Here is a 24680-nt window from a genome sequence, read left to right as displayed (position 1 = left end):
AGGTGATCTCCCCACCTCGGCCTCCCAAAGTGCTGGGATTACAGGCGTGAGCCACCGTGCCCGGCCGAGTTATCGGTCTTTTCTTTTTTTTTTTTTTTTTTTTTTTTGAGACAGAGTCTGGCTCTGTCGCCCAGGCTGGAGTGCAGTGGCCGGATCTCAGCTCACTGCAAGCTCCGCCTCCCGGGTTTACGCCATTCTCCTGCCTCAGCCTCCCGAGTAGCTGGGACTACAGGCGCCCGCCACCTCGCCCGGCTAGGTTTTTGTATTTTTTAGTAGAGACGGGGTTTCACTGTGTTAGCCAGGATGGTTTCGATCTCCTGACCTCGTGATCCGCCCGTCTCGGCCTCCCAAAGTGCTGGGATTACAGGCTTGAGCCACCGCGCCCGGCATATCGGTCTTTTCTTAATGAACTGGCAGATACTTTACATAAAGGAAATTAGCTCTTTGTGATGAATTGCAACTATTTCTTCCCAAGTTTGCCACAGCTTCCAATTTCCCTTGATGGTAGTTTTTGTTATGCAGAACTTTTAATTTTTATGTAGCTGATTTTTATATATTTTTAAGTTATGGTAAAATACACATAATAATCCATTTTTATTTTTAATATTTTATTTTTCAGATTCTCAGCCTCTGCACAGCCTTAGTACTCCCTGAGAAATTCAACGTTTGCATATCCTTTCCACAAAAATGAGAGGAAAAAGAACCAGTACATGCTAGTGACTGATGCATTTATTAGTTTCTAACAAAAAGTCATACATGGTAGGCACAGTAGAAATACTAACAGAGAAATTAGTTTATTTTGAAACCAATTTTAGTCAGGAAGACTTCTTCACAGAGAATTAGCTGAATATATAAATACTAAATATATCATACCATGTATGTGATATATTTACACCTAAATATACCACACCCTCCTTTTTGGTCACAGACTATTCCAGAAAGATTAAATAGATAACTTTTAATTTGAGGCATTCCAAGAATGTCCACCCTAAAACTTAAAGTGAAATTGCTCTTAGAGAAATATTGATTTGATGAGAAGATCGATCTTGGTCTGTCTTAGCCAAATTGGGTTTATTTTTACTTAACAACCAATGTGATAGTAATAGTTGCAAACTACACTTCATTTAACTACAATCATTACTCAGAGGGCAATCACCTTAAGAGGCAAATGAAGTTTTAAATTAGCACAGAATTTATAATTACCCAATCAACATTGATATAGATGCCATCAAGTATGCAAAGATTAACAAAATTTCTATTACCAAACTTAGGGGAAAAAAACCTAATGACATACAGAAATATCAGCAAATTTAAGCTAGAATTAGCTCTAGGACATTTTATTGTATTTTCACATTAAAGAATAGATTACGAGATATCAGCAGAAATGCTGTTAAAGCTGTTGTTTTACTAATCGTTGTTCACGTTAATGAAACAAAAGATCAATCATCTCTGAGCTAAATTTCACAAAATGAAATTAGTGTCTTCTGATTTAACTGTCACGAGTTAAGAAAGGGCAAAACCCAAGCACCATACTTTCTATTTCTGTTCATAAACTCAAATAAAGGGAGTATCAACACGAACATGTAAGAAAACACATGGTTGTTTCAGGCTCCACAACACAAGATACTGTGAGGTAACTCTGCTGTAATACACTCCCATTTTTCTCTGGAATAGCAGATGAATAGAAAAGCAGGTTTCCAAAAATTCACACAATTTAGTAGCTAATTTTGATTTTGATGCCTGATAGTAGGGGGTGAAAAGCTACAAAACCCCAATGTTTCCTGTGTTCTTTCACAAAGGACGGGGAAGAGGATGCTCTGCCAAACGGCCCCTGCTGCGCCATTCTGGACCAGTTTCAATGATCCGACTGTCAGTCCCCCCATCCAGCCTCATCCTCATCCGGACCAGACTCTGCCCACCCAATCAGTTTCAATGATCCGGACTGTCGGTCCCCCCATCCAGCCTCATCCTCATCCGGACCAGACTCTGACTACCCAGTTTCAATGATCCGACTGTCAGTGCCCCCATCCAGCCCCAGCCTCATCCTCATCCGGACCAGACTCTGACTACCCAGTTTCAATGATCCAGACTGTCAGTCCCCCCATCCAGCCTCATCCTCATCCGGACCAGACTCTGCCCACCCAATCAGTTTCAATGATCCGGACTGTCGGTCACCCCATCCAGCCTCATCCTCATCCGGACCAGACTCTGACTACCCAGTTTCAATGATCCGGACTGCCAGTCACCCCATCCAGCCTCATCCTCATCCGGACCAGACTCTGCCCACCCAATCAGGTTCAATGATCCAGACTGTCAGTCACCCCATCCAGCCTCATCCCAGCTCTTAACTCCTTCTGCGTAGTCCAGTTTCCTTTCTGGCAACTAATTCCCAAAAACCGTGATTTTCTGATTTAACACTGATTCGAATCCACTTTAAACCAAAGGAAACAGGCCAGGCGTGGTGGCTCATGCCTATAATCCCAGCACTCTGGGAGGCTGAAGCAGGCGGATCACCTAAGGTCAGGAGTTCAAGACCAGCCTGGCCAACATGGTGAAATCCCATCTCTACTAAAAATACAAAAATACAAAAAAAAAAAAAAAAAAAAAGCTGGGCAGGGTGGCACATGCCTGTGATCCCAGCTACTCGGGAGGTTGAGATAGGCAAATCACTTGAACCCGGGAGGCAGAGGTTGCAGTAAGCTGAGATCACGCCACTGCACTCCAGCCTGGGCCACAGAGCAAGACTCTATCTCAAAAGAAAAAAGAAAAAAAAGAAAAAAAAAAAAGGAAATAAAAAGAGAAATATCTGGGATTTCCCACATATGAAGATGAATCCAAATTTTGAAACTCCGTCAAACAAAACAAAACAAAACAAAAAAAACACCAAAGGAAATGCTACAATGCCGAAAACTAAATTAAACTGGAGATGGAAATTAGATTACTTTAGGAAAATACCTTTTGAGTACTCTATAAAACATGGGACAATAGCAAGAAAATACATTTTAAACCTGAATGGGTTCCTTAATTACTTAGAATAGTACAATATTGCTTTGATTACCAGTCATGACGAAAAGGTGAGCAAAGGCCATAAAACATGCATTTTTTGGAAAGACAGTGGCACTTGGAGACTTCCTGGAGTTGGCCAAAGCTTAAGCTATCTATAAGAATTGTAAAACTTAATACATATCCATTATTAAGGAAATGACAGGGGACCCCCGCTTACCGCTGAGCTGTGCAGAAGCACATGTGTCTATGCAGCCCTCACCACCACACAGACCTTTATTAAGGACAATGCGTGTGCCCCGAGAGCAGCATGAGTAACATGTGGATAAAGATTCCATGATAGAAAAGAGCTTCACACTCCAGCTTTACTAGATCACAAAGCACTCCCTTTACCAGGCATTACTTTGTGGACCTCTGAAACATCTGAAAAATACTTTTCTGTGAAATGCTAGGCTGTAGGGAATGAGCACTTTTGGATACATTACACTGATCTCTAGAAGAATTTGGCATCTTTCTTCCATTCACTGAATGCTTCAACTGCATCTTTAAAGACAGGTGCCTGTTTTCGTCCCTGGAGCCTCTCTGCGGTTTTGGATGCTCTGTATGAGTTTGCCTTTTGGAGTTCCTGTCTTTGGGATTCTTCCTCTGTCCATTTGGCACTCTGTCTGGAGGGGAGGACGGAGCGCGGAGGTGATACCCATCTGGGGATCCTTTCTGTCGGTTTGGCACCATCTGCTCTTTATCCACCTCCTTCTGAAGTTGTAACGCCAACAACCTGTCCTGTTCTTCTTGTTTATGTCTCTCAAACAGCAGATGCTCCAGATCTATCAGTTTCTGGGTAAAGTTTATTTCTGTTTCCTCTTGATCTGGGGAACATTCGGGAGACGTTTTTCTTCTTTTTGCAGGAAAGTACGGATCCTCGACTGCTTCAAAGGAAGATTCTTGGTTTTTTCTTTTGGAAATATCCTTACTGATCAGTAGGCCCAGCTCTTCGTTTTCTGCCTCACCTGTGTTGTCTCCATTTGTCTGGGTCACCCCTGATGGGGGGGCACACCCACTCTCCGTTCTGCCACAAGGCGTGACTGCAGCTTCTTTAGGGTCGGGAACTCTGGTTTTAGGTCCCTCGTGACTTAAGACACAGAACTCTTTATCATGATTGCCTGCTCTTGTTTTGACGTTTCCTTCGTGGTACCATTCGGCACCACAGGAACATAACCATGGCATAGGGGACTCTGCTGAAGAATCTGCACCTTGTTCTCCAGTTCCAAGGGGTATCTGTGGAGAAAGTGTCGGCATATCTTCCATTTCTGTGTCTTGCCCTGTTGGGCTTTTCATATCACTACTGTCAATGTCCTGCAGAAAACAGAAAAAGACTGAGTGACCTAGGGGAAAATATCAAATCGTGAGATGTAAGTCTAATTACACCGATACTAGAGCGGAACTGTCACTATGCACTATTATTACTAATAAGGGATATTTCTTTCTTTTCTTTTTTTTCCAGACAGAGTCTTGCTCTGTTGCCCAGGCTGGAGTGCAGTGGCACGATCTCAGCTCACTGCAACCTCCACCTACCAGGTTCAAGTGATTCTCCTGCCTCAGTCTCCCAAGTAGGTGTATATTTATTCTTAATAGAATTTTTATTTCATGGGCAAATTTCGATTAAGCTATTACTTCATTTTCACTCCCATGAAAACCTACAGATTAAAACCCATAGACTAGATTCCAAATATGGCCAATAGCTGGTATCAGGACCTGACCTCCTTTCACCTCACAAAGGTCCGCCAGCACAGGGGTTTTTAACCCTTTTCTGTACTGTGGACCCTCCTTTTGGCATTTAGGTGAAGCTTACAGACCACTTCTGAGAATAATGTTTTTAACTAAAAAATTAAGATATATAGTAGCTTTACAAAAGGAACAATTTATATTGTAACACAATCATTAAAAGGTTTAAAAAAAGTGATGTAATAATGTGCATTAATCCACTAAATAATAAGATCTACCAGCCAGTCTAGTAACTCATAATATCTAATTATCTGTGTCATCCCTGAGGTAGTACACCCACTCTCTGTTTTGCCACAAGGCGTAACTGCAGTCTAATATCAACGTAGAGATATGTATAAATGATATTTAAAGATATCTGTAACATGGCCGGGCACGGTGGCTCACGCCTGTAATCCCACCACTTCGGGAGGCCGAGGCGGGCAGCTCACCTGAGGTCAGGAGTTTGAGACCAGCCTGGCCAACATGATGAAACCTCGTCTCTACTAAAAATACAGAAATAAGCCGGGTGTGGGGGCGGCACCTGTAGTCCTGGCTGCTGGGGAAGCTGAGGATGCACTGGGCATGCACCGCACTCCAGCCTGGGCGAGAGATTCTCTCAAAAAACAAAACAAAACAAAACAAACAAGCTAAAAAAAAAAAAAACCACTTAGTGTTTGGAAGACAAAGCTTGGGACTTCTATGAGTTACTTGTATAAGTAACTTGACTGGGTGTGTTTCTTACCAAGACCCCGGAAGCTACAGCCACTGTTAGAAGGAATAATTGACCCTTACAGGGTACGCGGCCTCCAAGTATTAATACACTCACTTGTGTGGCCTTCTTCCAGGCTGTCACCTTGGAGCTCTGCTGCTGAGGCCTCCTGCTGAACACAGATGCCTGATGCTGCCTTACTAGCACACTTTTCCTCATCTTGTAATATTCTTCTTTTTTTTTTTTCTGAGGTAGAGTCTCGCTCTGTCAGCCAGGCTGGCATGCAATGGCACGATCTCGGCTCACTGCAGCCTCCGCCTCCCGGGTTCAAGCGATACTCCTACCTCAGCCTGCTGAGTAGCAGGGACTACAGGTATGCGTCACACCTGGCTAATTTTTTTTTTTTTTTTTTGTATTTTTAGTAGAGATGGGATTTCACCACATGGGCCAGGCTGGTCTCAAACTCCCAACTTTCCACCCACCTCAGCCTCCCAAAGTGTTGGGATTACAGGCATGAGCCACTGTGCTTAGCCTCCCATCTTGTAATATTCTTTTTTTTTTGAAACGGAGTTTTGCTCATTGCCCAGGCTGGAATGCAATAGCACGATCTTGGCTCACTGCAACCTCCACTTCCTGGGTTCAAGCATTTCTCCTGCCTCAGCTTCCTGAGTAGCTGGGATTACAGGAATGCACCACCATGCCTGGCTAATTTTGTATTTTTAGTAGAGACGGGGTTTCTCCATATTGGTCACGCTGGTCTTGAACTCCCAACCTCAGGTGACCCACCTGCCTGAGTCTCCTAAAATGCTGGGATTACGGGCGCGAGCCACTGCGTTCTGGCTCCATCTTGTAATATTCTAAGTGAAGCTGGTGCCAGGTATGAGTTATTCAGTTTTGTGAGTCTGGATCACGTAGGTCAAGGATCAGTAGTCTATGGCTCATGGACCAAATCCAGCCTCCTGTTTTTGTAAACAGTTTTACTGGAATGCATTCAAGCTAATGTGTTTACATATTATCTGTAGATGCTTTCACACTACACCAGCATAGCTGAGAAGCGATGACACAGACCATACTAACTGCAAAGGCGAAATTATTTACTCTCTAGCCCATTTGAAAAAAACTTTGCTTTTTAAGGTAGATTTGCTTTTTATAGTATGTTTATTTTAAAAATTGTAGTTTCCTTTAGAGAAAAAGTGCTTTTTCTCTAGGTGAACCTAAGAGGACTCAGAAAGGGTGTCTGATTAACTATAGTGGCTTTTGCTAAAAGGTAGAAAAACTATGGATATCAGTAATCTATACCATTAATAAACTAGCAAAACTCAGAACATCTTCAGTATCAACATACCTTAGATACGGAGTTTTTCCTGACTTCTTGTACAGCTTCAGAGTGTGAGGCTGACCCAAACGGAGATTTAGGTGCCAAATACCTGAAAGAAAAGTTTACTAAAGTTTGAATGCTTTGAAAGGCAGATGGTATGTACCCAACATAATAAAGCTATTTATACTGAAGGTTGTCTGGTTTGCTGCTTGACTGATTTATCAGAGTGTATTTCATTTCCACGCTTCAGGTATTTTGGTCTAATGCCAGGACAAAACTTAAATGGTTGAGTATTGATATTTTAGTGAAAAACAGAAGAGGAAGTAAAAGTCAAATCTAAATACTTCTTTTCTCTTTTTTTTTGAGATGGCGTCTCCCTCTGTCACCCAGGCTGGAGTGCAGTGGCACGATCTCAGCACACCGCAACCTCCGCCTCCCAGGTTTAAGTGATTTTCCTGCCTCAGCCTCCTGAGTAGCAGGGATTAGAGGCACACGTCACCATGGCTGGCTAATTTTTGTATTTTTAGTAGTGACGGGGTTTCACCACGTTGGTCAGGCTAGTCTCGAACTCCTGACCCTCAGGTGATTGTCCGCCTCGGCCTCCCAAAGTGCTGGGATTACAGCCGTGAGCCACTGCGTCTGGTGTAAATATTTCTTAATTCTTGAAAAAAACTGAAAAAGGCAGATAGCATCAAAACAATGCAAGGCTCTACAGTCTTCACAAAAGTAATGAAAATGATGCTTCATGCCAGGAGAAAGGATATGATAACTTCTTCTTTACGCCAGAAATGTTGTCTGTTCACTACATTTTAAATCTCTACTATTGGGAAAAAGCCCACAGTTAAATTCCTTACTATTCTGGTATAGAGATGTCATCATGTACACTTTTATATCAACTGTCTTCTTTTTTTTTTTCTGAGATGGAGTCTCGCTCTGCCACCCAGGCTGGAGTGCAGTGGTGCAATCTCAGCTCACTGCAACTTCCGCCTCCCAGGTTCAAGTGATTCTCCTGCCTCAGCCTCCCAGGTAGCTGGGATTACAGGCGTGTGCTAGCATGACCAGCTAATTTTTGTATTTTTAGTAGAGACTGGGTTTCACCACATTGGCCAAGCTGGTCTCAGAGTCCTGACCTCAGGTGATCCGCCTGCTTCAGCCTCCAAAAGTGCTGGGATAACATGCTTGAGCCACTGTGCCTGGCCCTCAACTCTCTTCTTAGAAACACATACCTTTGGCCAGGCGCGGTGGCTCATGCCTGTAATCCCAGCACTTTGGGAGGCCGAGGCGGGCGGATCACAAGGTCAGGAGATCGAGACCACGGTGAAACCCCATCTCTACTAAAAATACAAAAAACTAGCCGGGCGCGGTAGTGGGCACCTGTAGTCCCAGCTACTCAGGAGGCTGAGGCAGGAGAATGGCGTGAACCCGGAAGGCGGAGCTTGCAGTGAGCTGAGATCCGGCCACCGCGCTCCAGCCTGGGCCACAGAGCGAGATTCCGCCTCAAAAAAAAAAAAAAAAAAAGAAACACATATCTTTTTTTTTTTTTTTTTTTTTTTTGAGACGGAGTCTCGCTCTGTCGCTAGGCTGGAGTGTCGTGGTGTGATCTCGGCTCACTGCAACCTCCGCCTCCCGGGTTCACGCGATTCTCCTGCCTCAGCCTCCTGAGTAGCTGGGACTACAGGCGCCCACTATCGCGCCCGGCTAATTTTTGTATTTCTAGTAGAGACGGGGTTTCACCGTGTAGGCCAGGATGGTCTCGATCTCCTGACCTCAGGTGATCCACCCACCTCGGCCTCCCAAAGTGCTGGGATTACAGGCGTGAGCCACCACACCTGGTCATATCTTTACATTTCTAAGAATCTTCAATATAACAGGCTGTTTGCCTCTGAAAACATTAAGTTTTTAATATAATGGAAAATGTTATAAAAGAAGGGGGAATAGGGGAATAGAAAAGGTAGGCTACAAGATGGTAGGTATAGTTTAAAAACTGTAAAATATGAAAACACTCACATAACTATGTTTAAAAATGGCAGAAATTTCCCAAAATGTTGGTTGTCTCTAATTGGTGGTAATTTGGGTGATTTTCAAAGAGCAGCTAGCTATTACTTTTAGAATTAAAGAAAAAATCAGTGACTATAAATAATACACAAATCCATAAGTTACACGGTGTCAAAAACACCAACAAGTAGCATATGGAACAATAAAACCTAAACAAAGATCTCATATAAAGAACATTCATTTATTCAATTCAATTATTCATATAAATGAATATTCCTTGCAGGCAAACAAGAGTATGTAACCCATGTATTTAGTTATATCAATCTATATATTTACTCTGTAAACTTTGAAGAACAAGAACCAAATTCTCAGTTGAAAAGAAGCTTGGTCTCATTTAGTTTCTCAAGGCAGAAGAATTGATTCCTTCTGCCAATGCTGATGCTGGACCACTAGTTACCGAGTATACTAGTACCAAAGTATCACTGTTCTAATTGTTGTTTTGAAGTTCATAAGCAAAAAACAAAATGTTGTTACTTATCCAATAGAATCACTGAACATTCATTAACTCTCTTGGATATTCCTTATTTATAATAACCAAGTTATGTATGAATACATGCTCATCCTAAAAAATTAGCAGAACTGGCCGTGGTGGTTCATGCCTGTAATGCTAACACTTTGGGAGGCTGAGGTGGGAGGATTGTTTGAGGCTAGGAGTCTGAAAACTGGACAACACAGCAAGACCCATCTCTACAAAAAATTAAAAAGAAAAATTAGCTGGGCATAATGGTGTGTGCCTATAGTACAGCTACTCCAGAAGCTGAGGTGGGAGGATCGCTTGAGCCCAAGAGTTTGAGGCTGCAGTGAGCTATTTTCTTGCCACTACGGCCTGGGTGACAGTAAGACCCTGTCTCTTAAAACAGAAATATGGGAAATACATGTCATCAGCCCTTTCTCTTCCCATGTTTTAAGAACTTTTTTTTTTCTTTTTACCTTGAATCTGAATTTTTGGGATCCATTTCCATTTGCTTCCTTTTACGTTTTATATTAAGTTTCACCTAAAGCTGCCTCCTTACATATTTTAGGTTCAGCCCAAAGGTTTCTCTGTACATAGTGAACTACAGCCTAAATGGAGGTGTGAACAGCCTGTAACATACTCTTGTGCCAGTCACCAAGTTTTGGCCAAAGGGGATCAACTGTTCAAATTAGGCCAATGCCAAGCTGTAACCACTCCGGCTGTTTCTGCACCTCACTTCTGCTTTCCGTGTATCACTTTCCTTTTTCTGTCCGTAAACCTTCCTGCAACATGTGGCCCCACTGGAGTCTCTCTAAGCCTACTGTGGCTCGAGAGGCTGCCCAATTTGTTAATTGTCCTTTGCTCAATTAAACTGTTAATTTGTGTAAGGTTTTCCTTTTAACATATGTAATCAATTTTTTAAAAAATATGACTTCTATGAAATACACACTATCTTTTTTATTTATTTTATTTTTGGGGGGACACAGTCTCGCTCTGTCGCCCAGGCTGAAGTACAATGGCATGCGCCTCCTGGGTTTAAGCAACTCTCCTGCCTCAGCCTCCCAAGTAGGTGGGATTATAGGCATGCACCACCAGCGAATTTTTGTATTTTTAGTAGAGACAGGCTGGTCTCGAACTCCTGACCTCAGGTGATCCACCCACCTAGGCTCCCCAAAGTGTTGCGATTACAGGCATGAGCCACCGCACCTGGCCATTGTTTTATTTATTTATTTTTTGAGACAGAGTCTCACTCTATTGCCCAGGCTAGAGTGCAGTGGTGCAATCTCAGCTCACTGGGTTTTAAGCAATTCTCTCTGCCTCAGCCTCCTGAGTAGCTGGGATTACCGGCACTCGCCACCATGCCTGGCTAATTTTTGTATTTTTAGTAGAGATGGGGTTTCGCCATGTTGGCCAGGCTGGTCTTGAACTCCTGACCTCAGGTGATCCACCTGCCTCGACCTCCCAAAGAGCTGCGATTACAGGCGTGAGCCACCGCACCTGTAAGGCAGGGTCTCGCTCTGTCACCAAGGCGTAAGTATGGTAGCACCATCACAGTTCACTGCAGCCTTGACCTCCCAGGCTCAAGTGATCCTGCCACCTCAGCCTCCCAAACAGCTGAGACCACAGGCATGCCACGCCCGGCTAATTCTTGTTATTTTTTGTAGAGGCAGGGTTTCCACATGTTGCCCAGGCTGGTCTCAAACTCCTGGGCTCAAGTGATCCACCTGCCTTGGCCTCCCGAAGTGCTGGGATTGCACGTATGAGCCAGCACACCCAGCCTCACTCTTTTTTTTTTGAGATGGAGGCTCGCTCCGTCGCCCGGGATGGAGTGCAGTGGTGTGACTTTGGCTCATGCAACCTCCGCCTCCTGGGCTCAAGCAATTCTCCTGGCTCAGCCTCCCCAGTAGCTGGGATTACAGGTGCCCGCCACCACGCCTGGCTAATTTTTTTGTATTTTTAGTAGAGACGGGGTTTTACCATGTTGGCCAGGCTGGTTTTGAACTCCTGACCTCAAGTGATCCGCCTGCCTCAGTCTCCCAAAGTGCTAGGATTACATGCGTGAGCTACTGCACCCAGCCCGTGATTTGCTTTTTTCACTAATGTGTTAAGATCTTTCCAAGTCTGCCTTATGAAAACAAATAGTTTATGAGAGAACAGTCATATAACATATGTAAGAATCACAGTACAGCACGGATGGGGAGGGGGACACTGACTGGAAAGGGAAAGGGCACGAGCAAAGCTTTGTAAATATTCCCTGTCTTCATCTGGAGGGTGGTTTATACATACACAAAAATTCACCAGAAACTATACTTAGGATTGGTGCACCGTCTTTTTAAATTTAAACTGTTTTACTTTTTCTTTTTTACCCTGTCTTATGGTGCTGAAGACTGGTGTACTTTAAAATATGTGTTTGCTGCTCTGTGGTCCATTAAAAACAAAACAAAACAAAACAAAACAAAAAACATGTTGTTCTTCTAAAAAATTTAAACATTTCGATCACCACGAAAGCCTATATGCTTATTACATGGTTGAAGGGAAAAGAAATCATTGGCTCTAAAGTCTCCTATGGGGCCTCCTCATCTCCCACCTCACACTATCCCGAGTTTCTTATATCTTACTTTTTAAAACAGATTTACCACACTTTTGCATCTCTAAACACTTTACTGATTAGCACTGTATGATTCTGAGCGAGATTCTGTCTCAAAAAAAAAAAAAAGAAAATTTGAAAAGTTGGAATTCTGACTCGAATTGCACTAACTCTATCGATCAGTTTGAGGAGATCCAACCATTTTGTAGTATTAGGCATCATCTTCTAACCCATGAATATTGTATATTTAATATAGTACAATGTTCTCCATGGGTCTTACAGATTTTTAGTTTTTTGAGACATGGTCTTGTCTGTTGCCCAGGCTGGAGTGCAGTGGTAAAATCATAGCTCACTACAGCCACAACCTCCCAGGCTCAAGTGATCTCCTGCCTCAGCCGTCTGAGTAGCTGGGATGACAGGTGTGTCATCATGCCTGGTTAATTTTTAAAAATTTTTTAAGAGATGGGGTCTCCCTCTGGTGCCCAGGTTCGTCTTGAACTCCTGGGCCCAAGCAATCCTCTCGCCCAGTCTCCCGAAGTGCTGGGATTACAGGCATGAGCCATCATGCTTGGCTCAGATTTTAATACATTTATTTCTAAGTACTTTTATTTTCTGATACTACTATCGACAGAGTATTTTTAAAGTTACATTTTACAACTGACTTTTTGTATAGATTTTATATCTGGCAACCTTGCTAAACTCTTCATTCTAAAAATGCACCTCTGACTTTTTGGGTTTTCTACATAGATGGTTACACCGCCTCTGAAGAATGATAGCTGCTTTTCCCCTCCTTTCCAGACTCGTATGTTTTATCTCCTTTTATTGTGTTACTGTGCAGACTAAAATCTCTTAACATGAGTCTGAAAACAGGTGGAGAGTAGCAGGCCACCTTTGTGTTTTCCTGACCTTAAAAGGGGAATGGCTGGGCGTGGTGGTTCACTCCTGTAATCCAGGCACTTTGGGAGGCCCAGGCAGGAGGATCGCTTGTACCCAGGAGTTTGAGGTTGCAGTGGGCCATGATCACACCACTGCACTCCAGCCTGGGTGATAGAGCACGCAAGACTCTGTCTCAAAAAAAAAAAAAAGAAGGAAATAATTTCCATGTTCCACTATTAAGTATGATATGTGATGGAAGATTTTGGTAGATATCCTTCAACAGGTTAAGAAAGTTTCCGTTACCACTTCATTAAGAATTATCATCTCGGCCGGGCGCGGTGGCTCACGCCTGTAATCCCAGCACTTTGGGAGGCCGAGACGGGAGGATCACGAGGTCAGGAGATCGAGACCATCCTGGCTAACACGGTGAAACCCCATCTCTACTAAAAATACAAAAAATTAGCCGGGTGCGGTGGCAGGCGTCTATAGTCCCAGCTACACGGGAGGCTGAGGCAGGAGAATGGCGTGAACCCGGGAGGCAGAGCTTGCAGTGAGCCAAGACTGTGCCACTGCACTCCAGCCTGGGCGACAGAGCAAGACTCTGTCTCAAAAAAAAAAAAAAAAAGAATTATCATCTCATGTATTTCATATTCATACAGCTAATGGAATAACTTGCATTGATTCATTTTCTACCATTAAACCAGCAATGTATTCCTGGAATTGTCTTTTTAAACACATTTTCAGCTGCTGTTCTCTTTTTTGAGACATGATCCTAGCTCACTGCAGCTTCGACCTCCTGGGCTCAAGCAATTCTCCCACCTCAGCCTCCCAAGTGGCTGGGGTTATAGGCATGTGCCACTGCGTTTGGCTAATTTTTTAATTTTGTGTAGAGACGGTGTCTTACTATGTTGCCCAGTCTGGTCTTGAACTCCTGGCGTCAAGCAATCCTACCACCTCAGACCTCAGCCTCCCAAAGTGCTGGGATTATAGGCATGAGGTACTGTGCCCGGCTTCTTTCTTTCTTTTTTTTTTTTTTAAAGATACAGGATCTTGCTATGTTGTCCAAGCTGGTCCCAAAGTCAAATTCCCTGGGCTTAAGCAATCCTCCTGCCTCAGCCTCCCAAGTAGCTGGGACTACAGGTACGTGCCACAACACCTGGCTGCCCTTTCTTCTTTTCTGATATGGCATGTAAAGCCTTCTAAATACTACTGTAGCCACATACCAGTTTTCACGCATATTTTCAGTTCTGTATTTCCAACAAAATTTACTCTTCAATCAACAAGTTGTTTAGAAATTTTTCTTAATTTTAAAACTATATAATCCTATTATTCTTTTTTTTTTTTTTTTTGAGACGGAGTCTCGCTCTGTCGCCCAGGCTGGAGTGCAGTGGCCGGATCTCAACTCACTGCAAGCTCCGCCTCCCGGGTTCATGCCATTCTCCTGCCTCAGCCTCCCGAGTAGCTGGGACTACAGGCGCCCGCCACCATGCCCGGCTAATTTTTTTTTTTTTGTATTTTTAGTAGAGACGGGGTTTCACTGTGTTAGCCAGGATGTCGATCTCCTGACCTCATGATCCACCCGCCTCGGCCTCCCAAAGTGCTGCGATTACAGGCGTGAGCCACCACACCTGGCCCCTGTTATTCATTTTTAAACTTTTGAATTGCGGTGGGATTCACATAAAATGGAACGCCACATTTTGTTTACCCATGCATTTGTTAATGGACATTTGGGTTGTTCTACCTTTTGGTTATTTGAATAATGTTGACACAAATATTCATGTACTAGCATTTGTTTGAATATCTGCTTTCAGTTCTTTTGGGTACATATCTAGGAGTGGAATTGCTGGGTCATGTGCTAATTCTGTTTAACTTTTTGAGGAATCACCAACTGCTTTCTGCAGCCACGACACCACTTTACATTCCTACCAAGCAATGCGCAAGGATTCCAGTTTCTCCACATCTTTGTCCACACTTACTCTTTTCCCTTTTTGTGGATTATAGACATTCTAATGGGTATGAAATGCTATCTCACCGTGGTTTTGATATGCATTTCCCTAATAACTAATGATGTTAAACATATCTTCGTGTACTTATTGGCCATTTGTACATCATGGGAAAAACATCTACTCAAGTCCCTTTGTCCAGTTTTTAATTATTTGTCTTCTGTTGTTGAGTTAGAAGAGTTTTCATATATTCTAGGAAACAGACTTTATCTGTTTTAAATATTGTTACAACTTTAATCCGTCAGTTTCTCAATTTTTGCTTTTAAATCCTTAGTTTTTTCTTGTATTTCTGGTAATTTTTTATTTTCAAGTATTTCAAAGTATATATTTAGATACATAAAGATTCATGAGTTATACAGCCTTAAGCAGAATATTGTATCCATATGAAATACCTCTCTGCATTTTAGTGGTTTTCTCTTCATTTTCACTTTGCACATCATGAGAACTGGCGACCCTGATATTATCACTTTTTTTTTTTTAATAGTACCTCCCTCATTTAACATTCCCTTCTCCTAAGCTTCCTCCTACCCCAAATCCAAAATTCCAACAAATCTTGGAAGGCGGTGAGTTACCTGCACATACTTCCTCAGTTAAACCAGAAGTCCTTACATGCTTTTCAAGTCTACATGGTGGTTTTTAAACTTTTCCAACTATGAATCACACGGGGAAGCTGATGTTTGCACAAAGCCGCCAACACCACCGAGTACCTGACCCTGGAGGGTGCTGTGGTGAAGCTCAGTCTCGCCACCCGGGACGACCTGGCTCATGCCTGACCCTGGAGGGTGCTGTGGTGAAGCTCAGTCTCGCCACCCGGGATGACCTGGCTCATGCCTGACCCTGGAGGGTGCTGTGGTGAAGCTCAGTCTCGCCACCCGGGACGACCTGGCTTATGCATTCGGTGTAACAGAGAAGAAATACGAAGACAAATTGTAAACTCCTTCAATGAAGATAAGCCTATCAGGGACCAGTTTTATTCATCTGAATTTAAACCAAGAGGAAGAGGAATCCGACGGTTCACTTTGAGAAAAGTGGATATCCTGAGCCAGTAAGATAAAGTATAAATCTGCACAACAACTGGCTGAGTGAAAAGCCTGCCACATTTCACCTCTCTCTTCATGCTAGCCACGAGGAAGCTGTGTGAGTAGCTCTCCCCTTTTCACTCTACCTCAACCTCAGACTATCTTCATACAAAGTTCATGGACCAACTTTGAGAATCAGTAGTCTATATGAACAGAAAACGCTGGCATATAGTAGGAGGTCAATAAATAATTCATAGCCACGCTCACTTACTTCTGAATATTTCCAGTGTTTCTTTGTTTGTTCTTACTTTTCTTTTCAGACTTGGGTGTAACTGGATCAGATTTTCTGGAATTCAAGGGAGAAGCCGAGATACTTCCCTCACAGAAATTGTTCTTCAACAATAGAAAAAGCATAACAGACATTATGAGAGAGAACTTTATGATAAAATAAGCTATTAATTTGATTAACTCAGAAATATAAACAACATTTTTCAGAAATTATAGTTACATTTAAATTCTATACATCCCTTGAAGAATACTGGCCATGCAAAAATCAGAATAAACTATGTTCATCCAAGTTGTTCTAAATTAATTACATTTTTAGTGTACATCATCAAGCACAAAATAAGGCATAAAACTAATCCCATTAGCTGATAACTCCTGTTGATTTTTCTTTCCTTTCTTTTTTTTTTTTTTTTTTTTGAGACAGAGTCTCGCTCTGTCGCCCAGGCTGGAGTGCAGTGGCGCGATCTCAGCTCACTGCAAGCTCCGCCTCCCGGGTTTACGCCATTCTCCTGCCTCAGCCTCCCGAGTAGCTGGGACTACAGGCGCCCGCCACCTCGCCCGGCTAGTTTTTTGTATTTTTTTGTAGAGACGGGGTTTCACCGGGTTAGCCAGGATGGTCTCGATCTCCTGACCTCGTGATCCGCCTGTCTCGGCCTCCCAAAGTGCTGGGATTACAGGCTTGAGCCACCGCGCCCGGCTTCTTTCCTTTCTTTTCTTTTTTGAGACGGAGTCTCGCTCTGTCGCCCAGGCTGGAGCGCAGTGGCCGGATCTCAGCTCACTGCAAGCTCTGCCTCCCAGGTTCACGCCATTCTCCTGCCTCAGCCTCCCGAGTAGCTGGGACTACAAGCGCCGCCACCATGCCCAGCTAATTTTTTGTATTTTTTTTAGTAGAGACGGGGCTTTACCGTGTTAGCCAGGATGGTCTCGATCTCCTGACCTTGTGATCCACCCGCCTCGGCCTCCCAAAGTGCTGGGATTATAGGCGTGAGCCACCATGCCAGGCCATTTTTTTTTTTTTTTTTTTTTTAAGACAGAGTCTCACTCTGCTGCCGAGGCTAGAGCGCAGTGCAGCAATCACGGCTCCTTGCAACCTTGACCTCCCATGTTCAAGTGATCCTCCTGCCTTCACCTCCCACGTAGCTAGGACTACAGGCATGAGCCACTATGCTTGGCTAGGTGGGGTTTTTTGTTTTGTTTTGAGACAGTCTTACTCTGTCATCCAGGCTGGAGTGCAGTGGAGTGATCATAGCTCACTGCAGCCTCAACTTCCTGGGCTCAGACAATCCTCCCATCTTAGCTTCTCGAGTAGCTAGGACACAGGCATGTGCCACCATGCCCAGCTACTTTTTAAAAAATGTTTTGTAGAGATGAAGTCTCACTATGTTGCCCCGGCTGGTCTCCAACTATTGGAAGCAAGTGATTCCCCCACCTCAGCCTTCCAAAGTGTTGGGATTGTAGGTCTGAGCCACTGCGCCCAGCCTGTTGATTTTTCTAATAAATAATTTTACATAATTACTTTTATCTATATGGACATATTCAAAGAGTTGTGGATATACCCGAAAGAAGAGTTCTATGTAATAATATTTTAGTTCTGGACTTTAAGGGCATATTAATAAAAATCATAAATATTTACTTGCTGTACCAGTCTCATAAGTTTCTTACTACCCTAATGGAAAAGTTCATATATGGTGATGATGAATATTTGGCCTTAAACCACCAAACTTTCATAAATAAATAGAAAATTATTCTAGGCTGGGTATGGTGGTTCATGCCTGTAATCCCAACACTTTGGGAGGCCGAAGTGGGTGGATCACATGAGGCCAGGAGTTCAAGACCAGCCTGGCCAACATGGTGAAACCCCGTCTCCACTAAAAATACAAAAATCAACAGGGTGTGGTGGTGCCTGTTATGCCAGATACTCAGGAGGCTGAGGCAGGAGAATTGCTTGAACCGGGAGCTGAGGCTGCACCACTGCACTCCAGCCTGGGTGACAGAGTGAGAGGCTGTCTCAAAAAAAATTAGTTAAAAAGAAATTATTCTACAATATCAATAAATCTACTCATAAAAAATAAGTTAAAAAATTATTCTACAATATCAGTAAATCTACTCTTATAATACCACGGGAAAACTAGATATATTTCTTCCCTATTCCAATTATTATTCCATTGGTCAATGACTTTTATTTAGTTTCCTGATTGTGTATCTTTCTAAAGTGATTCTACTCAAAAGACACATAAAAAGGTGCATATAACCCAAAATTTGGAGAGAGATATATATATATATTTTTTTGAGACGGAGTCTCGCTCTGTCACCCAGGCTGGAGTGCAGTGGCCAGATCTCAGCTCACTGCAAGCTCCACCTCCCGGGTTTACGCCATTCTCCTGCCTCGGCCTCCCGAGTAGCTGGGACTACAGGCGCCCGCCACCTCGCCTGGCTAGTTTTTTGTATTTTTTAGTAGAGGCGGAGTTTCACCGTGTTAGCCAGGATGGTCTCGATCTCCTGACCTCGTGATCCACCCGTCTCGGCCTCCCAAAGTGCTGGGATTACAGGCTTGAGCCACTGTGCCCGGCCGGGTATATTATTATAAATGGTATGCTGCACCTGTAGTCCCAGTTACTCGGGAGGCTGAGGCAGGAGAATGGCGTAAACCCGGGGGGGCGGAGCTTGCAGTGAGCCGAGATCGCGCCACTGCACTCCAGCCTGGGGCACAGAGCAAGACTCCGTCTCAAAAAAAAAAAAAAAAACAAAACATAAATGGTATGCTGCTCAAAAAAGAAAAAAATTCCCAATTCTGAGTATACTCATTTTGGTAAGTGTGTGTGTGTGTATATATATATAAATATATGTGTATACACACACATATATAAATAAATGTATATATATGTGTATGTATATTTATATACACATATATAAATATATATATGCATATATATGTATATATATAAAACACATATATATTTTATTCTATTGTACTGTATTTCCCAGAGTAAGACCTGTCTCAAAAAACAATACAATAGAATAAATACAATAGACAATAGTCCTATTGTATTTCCCATGATTCAATGGTAAGTGTATGTTAAGATATCTGTTATTTGAAAGCTGAGGAATTGTTTTCAGAGGCTCTCAAACTTGAATGTTTCACACTTCCCTAGATGCCTCTGAAGATAGAATTCCCTAGGTCCCATCCCTAGAGACTCTGATTTAATAGATTTGGAGTAAATAGGAGAGTTCGTATGTCAACAGCACTCCCAGGTTGCTCTCCCAGGTTCGTTCAAACCACTAGGCTCCACTGTACCCTCTGATCTTAAAGTATGTGTTTTATCACACGCCCTTTAATTCATTGTTTTACAGGCAGCAATTTAACTACAGGAAGCATAACATCCAAGTTTAATACATTATCTAAAAATTTAATGTGCTTTACTTTCAAAATGTGATTTATATCCATAAAATGGAATATTGTTCTACTCTTTAAAAGAATTAGATTGACTACATGTAGTAATATGAAAAATCTCTAAGATGTATCAAATGGAAAAAACGTACGCAGCAAAACAGTGTGATTGCTTTTTATAGAATCCTTTTTAGATGAACAAAGAAAAAAAGCTTTTTTTTTTCTGAGACGTTCTTCCAGGTTGAAGTGCAGTGGCGAGATCAGCTCACTGTAACCTCAAACTCCTGGGCTCAAGGGATCCTCCCGCCTCAGCCTCTCCCAGTAGGTGGAGCTACAGGCACGTACCACCACACTTGGCTAATTACTTAATTTTTCTGTAGAAACAGAGTCTCACTTTGTTGCCCAGGCTGGTCTCAAACTCCTGGGCTCGAGCGATCCTCTCGCCTCAGCTTCCCAAAGTACTGGGATTATAGGCCTGAGCCATTGCACCCTGGCAAGAAAAAAGTTGTAAGAAACTGTTAATAGTGGTTACCTTTGGGGAAAGAGACTGATATAAATGGAAGAGGAACGGGAGTGGAGAGGTGAAAGTAGGTTTAAAAGGAAGCTTTCATTCTTCACTGAATAGCTTTCCTACATATAAAAAAGTTTTTAAACAATCTGCAGTGACTCACGCCATAAACCCAGCATTTTGGGAGGCTGAGGCAGGTGAATGGCTTGAGCCCAGGAGCTTGACATCAGTTTGGGAAACATGGCAAAACCGTGTCTCCATAAAAAATCAGCTAGACATGGTGGTGCAAGCCTGTAGTCCCAGCTACGTGGGAGGCTGGAAGGGTCACCGGAGCCCGGTGGTCCAGGCTGCAGTGAGTCGTGATTATGCCACTGCACTCCAACCTACGTGACAGAGCAAGACCTGTCTCAGAAAACCAGAAACCCCAAAACCTGGATTAGAGCAAACATGTAACAACATGCAAAACAATTTTACTTTAAGTTAAGCAAAAATGTCATCAATAGCTTCTAGTTATGGCAACGCCATCTCTTCTGTTCTTTGAAAACCACAGTCAGGCCGGGCGCGGTGGCTCAAGCCTGTAATCCCAGCACTTTGGGAGGCCGAGACGGGCGGATCACGAGGTCAGGAGATTGAGACCATCCTGGCTAACACGGTGAAACCCTGTCTCTACTAAAAAATACAAAAACTAGCCGGGCGAGGTGGCGGGCGCCTGTAGTCCCAGCTACTCGGGAGGCTGAGGCAGGGGAATGGCGTGAACCCGGGAGGCGGAGCTTGCAGTGAGCTGAGATCCGGCCACTGCACTCCAGCCTGGGCGACAGAGCGAGACTCCGTCTCAAAAATAAAAAGAAAACCACAGTCAAAGCAATAGGAATGTTAATAGTTAGCTTTCCGTATCAGCAAGCTCCGAACACTCAAGTTCAACCAGCCTGGGGTGGAAGAGACAGTCTTTGTGGGATGCAGACCTGGAAATACAAGGAGCTGATTCTTCCTATGAGTGGGTTCTGCAGTGGGTGCAAAGGGATGACCGTACCTCAACGTTCTCTCCTACAACTTACAATATCAATGCTTAGCTTTCTTGCCAGTTCTTCATCACTTCTCAGTTGTTCTTCCATCGCTCTTCGCCTTTTTTCCGCCTGTCTTTTTTCCTCCTCTTCCTCCTCTGCCAACAATCTGTGTATGTACTCTTCACTGGCTTTGTTCTCTTCTTCCTCGCTGGCCCGCCGCTCTGCCTCCACCTTCAAAGTGATTAGTAAAGAGCAATCCTTTTCTGAACGCTTTGGTATACGTGCAATATTTCATAATAAGAATAAAGTAGAAAAAGAACAAATTGGCAGAGATTTAAGTGATCTCAAATGAAGTCCAAATCTGGAGTAGATTCCTGCAAGATAGCTGTCCCATCTCAGCCTCCCAAAGCACTGAAATTACAGGTGTGTGCCTCCACACCCAACCTGAGATGTATCACAAGTGAGAATCACACACAAAATTTTGAACGCTAACAAAAAAAGAGAAAAATCTCTATTTATGTAAAACTTTACATGTAATTAAAACATAATGCTTCACTATAAACACTGCTTTTTAGGTACTTTTCCTATTTAGGAACTTCACAGCCCTTTAACCTTTCCTCATCTAAATCCATAATCTACCACCCTTTTTCTTTAAGCTCAAAACTTTAGGGAAATAAAAAAATGTCCTGGTATGGACTAAATTAGGAAAAAAAAGAATTTAAAAATTTCCTTCATATGTAAAATGCTTAGGGAACACTATCACATAAGAGCATTAATCATGTAGAAGTAAATTATGGCAAAAAACAAAGCCCTTATAAAATATATTAAAAATATCCATATTTCAAGATATACTAGTTATATAAGCACACAAAACTAAATTAAAATCTAAAACTAAAAACACAGCAGAGAAATATTCCAAAAAAAAGAATATTTAGCACCTACCTTACTTATTTCCTCTTCATATTCTCTTCTCAATTCCCCAGGTTTACTTAACAGACGAACTGGCTGACAGTCATCAGCTATTTCATATCAAAAAATAAAATAACACTGTAAGCAACACAATTTTATGGTAACTTTGGTCTTCCATTAAAACTTACTAACATTAAAATGAAAAATTAAAATATACAACTATTAATAACTACAGCAATATCTCCTTTTGGAATTCGATTTAAAAAAAAAATTTTTTTTTTCTAGATTTATTTATCTTTTTTGAGACAGAGCCTTGCTCTGTTGCCCATGCTGGAGTGCAGTGGCGCAATGTCGGCTCACTGCAATCTCCATCTCCCAGGTTCAAGCAATTCTCCTGCCTCAGCCTCCTCCTGAATAGCTGGGATTATAGGCATGCACCACCACACCTGGCTAATTTTTTATATTTTTGGTAGAGACGGAGTTTCACCATGTTGGCCAGGCTGGTCTCGAACTCCTGACCTCAAGTGATCCACCCACCTCGGCCTCCCAAAGTGTTGTAACTACGGGCGTAAGTCACTGCGCCTGGCCTGGAATTCCATTTTATAAGGCCAGAGGTTTAGGGGTTTGGGTTTGAAATGGCACATGAATGCAGATACTTAACCCTTCCTCTAAACTCCATTAATATGACAGTAAAAGAATTTTTAAAAACTGTAATCCTACAACAGCAGAGATTAGCAGAGGAAGTTAACCAATTAAAAAAATTTTTTTTTTTTGGAGACAGAGTCTTGCTCTGTTGCCCAGGCTATGCAGTGGTGCAATCTCAGCTCACTGCAACCTCTGCCTCCCGGGTTCAAACAATTCTGGTGCCTCAGCCTCCTGAGTAGCTGGGATTACAGGCATGCCCCACCATGCCCAGCTAATTTTTGTATTTTTAATACAGGTTTTCGCCATGTTGGCCAGGCTGGTTTCGAACTCCTAACCTCAGGCAATCTGCTCACCTCAGCCTCCCAAAGTGCTGGGACTACAGGTGTAAGCCACCGTGCCCGGCCCTACTTAAAATAACAAATTTCTAGAAAATGGGAAGGCAATGAAATAGAGATAATTGATACAGCAGTAATGAAAGAAAAGAAATCCTTGGAAGAGAAGACTACAGGTGAGGTAGAACTGGAAGGGGATCTGCCTCCTATCTGCCTAGAGTGAGGCTCAATAGAGTCCAGAGTGAGGAAGAGGCGGACCAAAAACAGAACTCGGGGTTTATAAGCCGTTAAATCAGAATCCTTGACGTACTGGCATTTCTCCCTGAATATGGGTGCAGGTGCACACACGCATATGTCTTTAAAGAAACAGATCTAGAGAGAGCCAGAGCAGCTAAGGTAAGAGGTGGCGACCCAGAGCAAGGTCCTCTGCAATCGGGCAGTTAGGGATGGCAAAGCACAAAGGCCAGGTTTCCATCGGCTGGAACTCAACATCTGCCCATCACCAATACCCTTCTATGTATACAGAGCTTTTGTCCTGGGCCTCATTCTCAAGCCTAAAAGCTAGGCCAAGGATCATCAGACATTTGAAATACCTCTGCAAGACTAGAGAAACAGTAAACTATACAAAGAGAAAAAATCATCACCCTGGAGTTGAAAGATAATTCCGGGTCAGAAAATAACCTAAGTGCGTGTATGTGTCCTCAGCAAATGTGACAAGAATGTTTTTCTATAAAACAAGACACTGTTTTGTAAAGGGTAAAATGGGAACACCCAAAAAAGAGCACCCATCTGCCTGTTTCAAGGGGCAGCTGCTACGCAACTCCAGCTGACTACGACTAGCAGGAAACTCAGGCCTGTCCGTGCTATACTTTTGCTTTCTCAAGAAAATCCAGAGACGGCAGGGGTGGATGTTGGGAGACGACTTAATGGGTACAATGTACATTATCTGTGTAGTAGGTACCCTAAAAAGCCCTGACCTGGCCACTATGCAATCTCTACACGTAACACAATTACCCTTGCACCCCATAAAAGTATCCAAGTAAAAAGAAAAACAAAAAGAAAATCCAGAAATCCAGATGTTAATAAGAAATCTTCCAACTTAAATATTGGCATTGGATGGACCACAAAAAAACATACACACAGGATTCCTATGGCCTGCAGGCCAGCAGTTTGAAAAGTCTGCAATAGAGAAACTTAAAAAACAGTGATGTGACTCCAAAACAATTAGGGATGCAGTATACTGAATTCTCATTTATTTTGGTCACTAAGGAGGATCTATTCAAGACAATACAATGGCATATACAGGGGAGACATATATAAGGCTCCTTAAAAAGCAGGATACTCAGCTGGCTTAAACTGAGACCTAGATCAGCAATCCTCAAAGTAGAATCTATGAAACTGGACTTTTTTCAGGGAAACTGCAGAGTCACACTATTTTCATTTAAAAAATGAAGGTAAGCTGGGAGCGGTGCCTCACGCCTGTAATCCCGGCACTTTGGGAGGCTGAAGGTTGAGGCAGGTGGATCATGAGGTCAGGAGTTCGAGACCTGCTTGGCCAATATGAAAAACCCCTGTCTCTACTAAGAATACAAAAATTAGCCAGGTGTGGTGGCACGCACCTGTAGTCTCAGCTACTCGGGAGGCTGAGGCAGAAGAATCGCTTGAACCTGGGAGGTGGAGGTTGCAGTGAGCCGAGATTGTGCCCCTGCACTCCAGCCTGGGTGACAGAGGGAGATTCCATCTCCAAAAAAAAAAAAAAAAAAAAACACCCAAATAAAACTACTGACAGTAGACCGGGCACAGTGGCTCATGTCTGTAATCACG

The 24680-nt window shown here is 43.0% G+C and overlaps 1 protein-coding gene across 2 annotated transcripts in view; it reads right to left on the bottom strand.

The window, feature by feature from the left end:
- Positions 1 to 711: 711 nt before the first annotated feature.
- Positions 712 to 24680, bottom strand: part of RNF168 (ring finger protein 168) — a 37032-nt gene continuing 13063 nt past the window's right edge. The window contains exons 2-7 of one of the 2 annotated variants that reach the window (XR_012095634.1): positions 21913 to 21989; positions 21022 to 21201; positions 16057 to 16178; positions 6819 to 6900; positions 2040 to 4356; positions 712 to 1963 (exon numbers count right to left, since the gene is read on the bottom strand). Coding sequence is in view for 1 of the 2 variants with exons in the window: in XM_008009658.3 (XP_008007849.2) it covers positions 3403 to 4356; positions 6819 to 6900; positions 16057 to 16178; positions 21022 to 21201; positions 21913 to 21989 (1415 nt within the window). In the remaining variant the exon portion in view is untranslated. Of the gene's footprint in view, positions 4357 to 6818; positions 6901 to 16056; positions 16179 to 21021; positions 21202 to 21912; positions 21990 to 24680 lie in introns of both variants that reach the window. The other variant, XM_008009658.3, reaches the window with a different exon arrangement.

Source organism: Chlorocebus sabaeus, chromosome 15 (assembly GCF_047675955.1).
Source record: "Chlorocebus sabaeus isolate Y175 chromosome 15, mChlSab1.0.hap1, whole genome shotgun sequence".
Classification (NCBI taxonomy): Eukaryota; Metazoa; Chordata; class Mammalia; order Primates; family Cercopithecidae; genus Chlorocebus; species Chlorocebus sabaeus.
Note: the sequence above shows the minus strand (reverse complement) of the source record. Positions and strands in the feature narration are given on the sequence as shown.